We start from the raw sequence: 7,825 nt of genomic DNA on the forward strand, positions 1-7,825 counted from the left end.
GATAGAAAACAAGTAAAACCCGTGGAACATGCTACCAGGTATTGCTTTTTTATGTTGACCGAGGTCCCAAAGTTGATATGGAGTGCTTTTGCCAATAAAATCTGACAGTCCATACACATGTATTTAACAAACATGACTGTGATGATGATAGCCAGAAGATGAAAACCGGTCCAGTTTGCTAGCTTCAACAATTGTTGCCAGTCTGATGGACTATTTGGGTGACACAGAATTGGATTTTGTTCTTATACGTTTTTATTTATGTTTTTACCAATCATTATATTGTGTACCAAGTGTGGTGATGCACACCTGTAACCCAAGGCATGGGGTTAGTGGGTCACATGGAGATTTGCGGAAATTTCAAATCCTCTGGTTTGCAAGGTGGTTAGGTGGATGTCAAAACATGGTGGATTCTTGAATTCATCTGTGTGGAGCTTTGTGAACTTGACCTTGTATTATTAATGTGCGCATGTTCTGTGTGTAGTCTTGCTTCTTTTAATAATCAAAACTTCCCTTTACAGATAATTCATTGATTGTTGATTTTATCATTCAAAACAAACTATATTTTAAACAAAAGTGTGCAAAGCATGTATGTATTGATCATGTTCATAACTAAAGTTTCTCAATGGGAATGTACTGGAATTGTTTTTTTTGTCTCTTAACTGGGGTAGCAGTGTTGCGGTGGTTAGCACACTGCGCTATGAGCTCGAGTTCAATTCTCGGGCCACGGCTATCAGCCCTGGGCATCCGCTCCACTTCACGAACCCACACTGATACACACGCATGGTCAAGTTTGGTAAAACAAACCTGTAACGAACTAAGGTGTGCTGAGCCCTTCCTCCAGCAGTGTACTGCCAAAGGAACTCTATTGTATAATATAATCTACATTCAAACCATTTTGAATGCAAAGCATCAGCATTCAGAAATCTGCACGCTGTGCTTAGTAAACATGTCAACAGCCATTATTTATGCGGGTGATACCAAAGCCAAGGGAAAAGGAAGCATGCCCGAGAAGACGTCAACCGTGGGGCTCGAGTGATTGAATCAGTTTGTGTGGATTGTTATATCGCACGACCACGAGAGATGGAGACCGATTGGGGAGGGGCTTCATCCAGCAGTGGATTGGCCATCGCCGACGAGATCCAAGTCAGGAATGTGAAAAGGTTTAATGACGTGTGAACACTCGATCGTGATAGATCGTAAGTGGGATGCCTTCGTTCAGCAGTGGATAGATAATGGCTGATGTATCATCAGTCTGACTTGCTGGAGGAGGCAGATATTGTCCGAAAGGTAATGATCTATTGGACATGTGAAGAAGAGCTTCATAGCTCATCGGATTCCTTCACTATAAATACGTATTCTGATTCTGGGGTGACAGCAAAAGTGTTTTATACTTGTGGTGACTGATTATGATTCTTATTCTGATTCGTCCAGTTACTGCACGCGTGCCCCACTCATCGCAACCTCTTCACATTGGTGTCACTACAGGCTGTGGGGAGTGGGAGTGCAACGGTTAGTGCAGTGCTACGAACCTGGCGACCCGAGTTCGATTCCCACTCACGGCCAACGCCAGAGGCGATTATCTGCATCGGTCCTGGGCCTCCCCTAGGTCGACATTGCCTCAAATGAGTACCTTGTGCGATATATTAACATTGCCACTGGGGATTCAAAGGCGGCCGGGCATGGTGCTGGTCAACCACCCCCTCGTGTGTCGTGCTGGCCTTTAATAGGTTCTCGTTAATAGCACTTGCAACAACAGTCTGTACGGGGTAATCTTTGTCTCTGGTCTACATACTGGAGTCACTGCAAGACCACATTGCTTGTTCTGAAGACATAACTTCTTCATCATCATCGCACTGCAGGCTTACAACAATTTAAGGCGATGTCAGTGGAGATTTTTCCTGGGTTGATAAACGTTTTGAGGGCCACCTGTAACAACTGAGGTGTAGCCTCTTTCATACATAGTGCTGAACCTGGTGCTCACGAACTACATCAAATTACAATACAGATTCGCTTGCTACACGTGCACAGCTCTTGAATCCTATACAATCATAGATTTTGGCTTTTCGCTCGGCTTCCTAGCGTAGAGTTCTGGCTGGTGCCATAATTTGACGAAGTCACAATTCCATTGATAAACCTTAACTAAAAGCATTCCCAGCATAAACATGATTGAAATTATAATAAAACACCAGTACGTGGTTTTATATGTACATATTGTATTTATTCAAAAAGCCTCATTTGCAGAAAATACATTTACACAAACTCTTGTTTTGCATTTTTTGCACAAAGCATTTGTGAAGAGGAATTACAGCATTGTTGAGTATACGTAGGATAATTTAAAGCCATGCGCATTTGTTATAATAATGACGTATCACGATGTGTGTGTGTTTATGGGCAGTTCCACGAATCAGGAAACCTCACGGTCACCATTTCAAAATCCAAATAATTTACGTGGGCAGTCATTGAAGGTAATTATCCATTGCGTCAGAACATATGGTTGATTTTTGGAAAAAGTCAATGGTCTGACGCACATGTGAACCATCCACATCCTAGTGTGGGTGAAACAAAATCAGTTCCGTCCCAGTACATCTGACACCGTGGTAGTTTATGAAAATGTTTCCCTCATCAAGAAAGGTGGACAAATGATTTAAGTGAATTACAGCACAGTCCTTGATGGCTGACATACTATGCCAGATTGAAAAGGCCACTTCGCCACTATAATAGTAATAATTACCCACATCTGTAAATTCTAAATAGAATAAAATAGGAAGCGTCTCCAGCATTCGTCCGAAATCGTGGTACACGTTCTTCCCCGAGGACTTCATATGGGAGGCCATGTCGCCACCATCGCAACCGCATCCTCTGCTTCCCGCCTTCGTGCGTCTCTTCATTCGTGTTTCACTTTGTACTGTAAGACAAACGCCGCCGACGTCACAAGCTGCCCCAGAAGTAGCAACGTCTCGATGCACAGGCACTGCACATGGTCACCAACCAGAGGTGCACGCAAACATCCACGGATCTACGTATTTTTTTTCAAGCATGCTCGATTAACCATGCATGACTCTCAACCACACGGTTGCCGGTAGTAGCATTGAAGAGAAACGCAAAGGGGTCGGCTAACCGGCTCTTTTAAGGACTGTTTCGTGACATTAATTATTGAGACTGTCTTGTATTCACAGCCATTGCGGGGGAAAGGGGGGGCAATTAATTCAGTAACCACTTGGGTTCACCGTAGGTCCGGATCAAGGTTCTTGTAGGCACATGGCACTTCTGTTTCACCGCCCTTCAGTGATAACTCCCTATAGTTGCTACTGCTTCCTCATGTTACTACCACTGCCGTCATTCGCTTGTTTCACGCGTGCTTCATTCAGCCGCTGGACAGATGTCGTTACTGATACATTGACTATTAAAACATTTTTTATAATGTAGGATTTTTTTTCATACAAACAACAAAATCAACGGCAATTTTTTTTCGTAGTACCCTTTACCTTTATTTTTGGATAATAAGGCCCTGGTTCACCGTTGCTAGGAATCAAACTCATGTGGCCTGGTTCATTCGGCGCAGTAAGCTAACCACTGCGCCACCGCTCATGAATACAACATTTAAACAAAGGTTGACAACTGCAGCCGCTGTCTGAAAGTCAGGCACTTGGGTGGAGGGGGGGGGGGGGGCGGGGGAGGTGGGGGAGACACAGGCACCGAGGGGGGGGGGGGGGGATGCGGACGCCGAGGGGGGGAGACGCGGGCACTGGGTGGAAGACGTGGGCGCCTAGGGGGGAGACGCGGGCACCGGGAGGGGAGAGGCGGACGCGGGCACCTTGTCGAGCAGCCAGTGCGCGTCCTGCAGAGCACGAGCAATGATCTGCTGCACCCGCTCTGGGTCCACCTCATCCGCATGGCTCCTGAAGCCCTGGTGCAAGAGACGGTCTTTCATGATGGGACAGCAAACTATTACGGGACGGGTTAACATTACAGGACAGCGTTCCATGAGCAAAGGGGGCCCATATAAACATTGCAGATTTAAACACGCGTGTGACTTTGTATTTTGTGTACGTGTCACTTGACATTTTGGATAACCCCTTGCAAGTTAATATCCAGGTAAACTTTTTTGAAACATAAAGTGGAGTAACCACAGCAAGAAACAGCAATTGTTTCTTGCTGTGGTTGTCCCACCTGATGACGGGCACTTGTGTTGCGCCCGAAACGTCGTGATTTAATTTATTTTATACCTACGTGACTTTACCGAAAGAACCAAAGAGTATGGATCCCTGCAGTCACGAAAACTTTAAATCTAGATAAAGTGGAGTATCCAAACAGGGGGGGGGGGGGGGGAGTGTAAGCGTCACACAATTCATGGGCCCTCACTGAAGAGGGAATGCACTTTGTCCCCTCTGTCCCACACTTCAAGGGGCGAAGCTGGGCGCCCCCATTTCTCTACGTTCCCCGATATCCCTTGAACATTGGTGAAGGCGGCAAGGGCCGAGGGATACGGACTGTTAGGGTACCACTACGGCGGGATCTTAACTAACCCTGCCTAGTATGCAGGAGGTCGTGGGTTCGATCCAGACCCTGACGCCTGCTATATTTTTGAAGTTTGCGGTGTCTCTCCGTGGTCGCGTACATTTTTCTCCGGGTCCTCCGGTTTTCCCCACCACGCTTAGAATCAACATCACGCATTCATAGTGTTTGGCTGCTATAAATGTCCACATAAGCCACTTCATTGAGATATCATTTGTGGCCCAGGTCGCTTATGAAAAAGAGCTACATAGCTCAGTGGGCCTCTCTTGGTAAAATACTAAATAGTTTTTTAGCTTTGCTTTTTAATGCATTTTTGCCCACTTTCAGCTCTCGTTCCATTTATTGTGTTAACGTCATTGTTTTTGATCCATATGTCATAGCAGGTCACATAGACTTAATTATATAACTTAATTAGCTGTACATTCGACTGTTTTACAGCTCTTGTTTTGAATCCATGTCATAAAAGGTCACATTGTCTTACTTATATCACTTAATTAGCTGTACATTCGACTGTTTTACAGCCCTTGTTTTGAATCCATATGTCATAGCAGGTCACATAGACGTGATTATATCACTTAATTAGCTGTACATTCGACTGTTTTACAGCTCTTGTTTTGAATCCATGTCATAACAGGTCACATAGACTTAATTATATCACTTAATTAGCTGTACATTCGACTGTTTTACAACTCTTGCGCCGAAAACAAATCGTGTCCCTAGCCAGGCGATGAACGCCCGTTTCGGCAGTAGTTCTGCGACATCAACTTCCAGACGAAACAAACGAGCGAGGCGGACCTGCCGCACGGCGTGTTGGTAATGCTCCCGGGCGCCTCCTGTCGGTAGCTGCCTGCAGCAGCGCATAAGGTAGCGGTAGAGATGCACGGGAGAGCGAACCAGCTCGCCTCCTGCCAGCCGAGGCGGCATCGGGAGCAGAGGAACTTGCGACCCGGGGTCGGGTTCCGGGGGTCTTGTGGCCCAGGCGACGTGGCCGGGCGAGGTGAATCGTAGGGCGGCGAGTCGCGCTAGGCAAGGCCGTAGGCTTCTTGAAGGGCGCGAGTAGGGCCGACGATGGGTGAACGCGGGCTGGAGGCGGTTGACGTCGGTGCGTGGTGACGTCACGGCGTGATGACGCAGCGACGTAAGGGGGGGGGGGTGGGGGGAGTTGCCAACTCGAGAGACGTCGTGGTTTTTTTTTCAGGGAGAATCCGATGAGCTGTAAAGCTCTTCTTCTTGGTTCTTTCGGTAAAGTCACGTAGAAGGGAAATAATAAAAATGTAACAAAATAAAATACAATTTATTATGTTGTATTTTTATTATTGTATTATTTCCCTTCTACGTGACTTTATAATAAAAATAAAACATAATAAAATTGTATTTTATTTAGTTTTAGTTTTATTATTTCCCTTCTACGTGACTTTACCGAAAGAACCAAGAAGATGAATCCCTGCAGTCACGAAAGCTTTTAATCGAAATGTAAAGCTCATTTTCACAGATGTCCAGTGAGGGGCACGGGGTCAAAACTTTACAACGACAAACAATGCAAATACACGATAGGATTGCAAATTATAGGGGAGGTAAACACATAACTTTTAAAAATATACAAATAAAATTAAACAATTAAAAAAAAGATTACCTTTTAAAGCCCATTGAGATATTAGCGTCGGGGACAACAGCGATAAAATTGCAAAGAAGACGCCACATTGTATACTGTAGACATACCTAAGTGGTTGTACTTTCGCTACGTCGTCCCCACCTGAAGAAGGACGCTTGTGTTGCGCCCGAAACGTCGTGATTTAATTTGGTTGTTTCCATTTATTGATTTAATTTAGTTGTTTTCATTTATTGATTTAATTTAGTTGTTTTCATTAATTTTAGTTTTTTACCTACGTGACTTTACCGAAAAAAACAAAGAGTATGTACTGTATAGAGGACATCATTGTAATAAAGCACACGTGGTTATTCAATATGGGGGCCACGTGAGGCGCTGTTGCAAGTAGCGGGCACATTGCGGGGAGCGGTGGTGCAGCGGCTAGCGCACTGCGCTACGAACCCGGCGAAGCACAGTTCGATTCGCGCTGACGGTCAACGCCAGTGACGACTACCTGCACCGTTCCGGGGCCTCTCCGAAGGTCGACTCAGCCTCAAATGAGTTCCTGGTGTGTTGTGCAAAAAATAAACTCCATCACTGCTGGGAAGACAAAGGCGGCCGGGCTTGGTGCTGGCTACCCCCCCCCCAGCCTCTAAAAGGCTACATGGAGGAGGAGGGTTATATTTGGTCACGTTCACTGCATTGAAAACCAAACTATGCCCTTAATACAGTTTTTTTGGGGCGAGATCGCGTAAATATATTAATGTGTCGTTAAACCCGCCACCACCGCCATTTAATAAGGTTGGTCAAGTAAACAGAACGTGCCAATTCGTTGCTAGTACAGCACACCGGTGTGTTGGAGATCCAAGCCGCAACATTTACAATCTGAGTACGACGTTTCGCCAGTAATTACAACCAGCTTCATCAGGCTATGCACCATATAGTTGACCCACTGTGGTTTGCGCTCCTGAAACTGAGGAGGAACAGCACAAATCTCTCTCCTGAAGCTCTGTCGTAGTGGTCGACAGACTTCGCATTTATCTTCAGAACACATCGCTCTCATCATGCGCAACGAGCAAGGGGCCGTCCATAAATGGCGTCACGCGATTTTAGACGATTTTTGACCCCCCCCCCTCGTCACAAGGCGTCATAAAAAGTCAGACCCCCCCCTCAAATATGACGTCACAAAGCTCTGCCCCCCCCAAAATAAAACATTGCTTCAAATCGCTTTAAACTATTGTCATTGTAGTGCGTATTTAATGTGGCGTTGCACTCTGATGTTGGAGAAAACATTTATGAAAAAGTGTATTTAATTAAGTAGAACGTGGTGTCTATATTTATTTAAAGTTGCGCATTTTTATGTGACGTCACATTTCTCAAACCCCCCCCCCCTCGTCACAAATGTCTGACCCCCCCCCCCCCAGGTGCGTGACGTCATTTATGGACGACCCCTAAAACAAACGCAGTGGACACGACTCTCACCCACCAGCCCACCACCCTCCCCTCCCTTCGCAGTTGGCGTGAGAGGCAGCGTGCGTGCCTTCTGACGTCACAACGCAACTCGGCGTATGACGTCATCGCGGATCGATGCCCTCGTGAACGGCGAGACCGCATTGCGGACTTTCAGGATCATCATCTTACACCATTGGAACCTCATTTGCCAGTAAAACACATGATAATTGGTTTTTTACCCTTTTATCTGGAAACAAAACTGACACCTTT

General features: G+C 45.8%; 1 protein-coding gene across 1 annotated transcript; it reads right to left on the minus strand.

The window, feature by feature from the left end:
* Positions 1-2,203: 2,203 nt before the first annotated feature.
* Positions 2,204-5,616, minus strand: LYRM9 (LYR motif containing 9). Its single transcript, XM_078873940.1, has 3 exons — positions 5,311-5,616; positions 3,815-3,907; positions 2,204-2,905 (listed from the first exon to the last, which is right to left on the minus strand). The coding sequence occupies exons 1-3, from the start codon at positions 5,437-5,439 to the stop codon at positions 2,885-2,887; spliced, it is 243 nt and encodes an 80-aa protein (XP_078730066.1). The 5' UTR covers positions 5,440-5,616; the 3' UTR covers positions 2,204-2,884.
* Positions 5,617-7,825: the final 2,209 nt, after the last annotated feature.

The sequence above is a fragment of the Lampetra fluviatilis genome, chromosome 37, assembly GCF_964198595.1.
Source record: "Lampetra fluviatilis chromosome 37, kcLamFluv1.1, whole genome shotgun sequence".
NCBI lineage: Eukaryota > Metazoa > Chordata > Hyperoartia > Petromyzontiformes > Petromyzontidae > Lampetra > Lampetra fluviatilis.

What these genes read in the sequence shown, in the direction of transcription:
- LYRM9 (XM_078873940.1), bottom strand. Translation starts at nt 5,439, where the DNA reads ATGCCGCCTCGGCTGGCAGGAGGCGAGCTGGTTCGCTCTCCCGTGCAT. An exon ending in ACCAACACGCCGTGCGGCAG is followed by an intron (nt 3,908 to 5,310) that starts GTCCGCCTCGCT and finishes CTCTTGCACCAG; the next exon opens with GGCTTCAGGAGCCATGCGGA. An exon ending in CGCACTGGCTGCTCGACAAG is followed by an intron (nt 2,906 to 3,814) that starts GTGCCCGCGTCC and finishes TTTGTCTTACAG; the next exon opens with TACAAAGTGAAACACGAATG.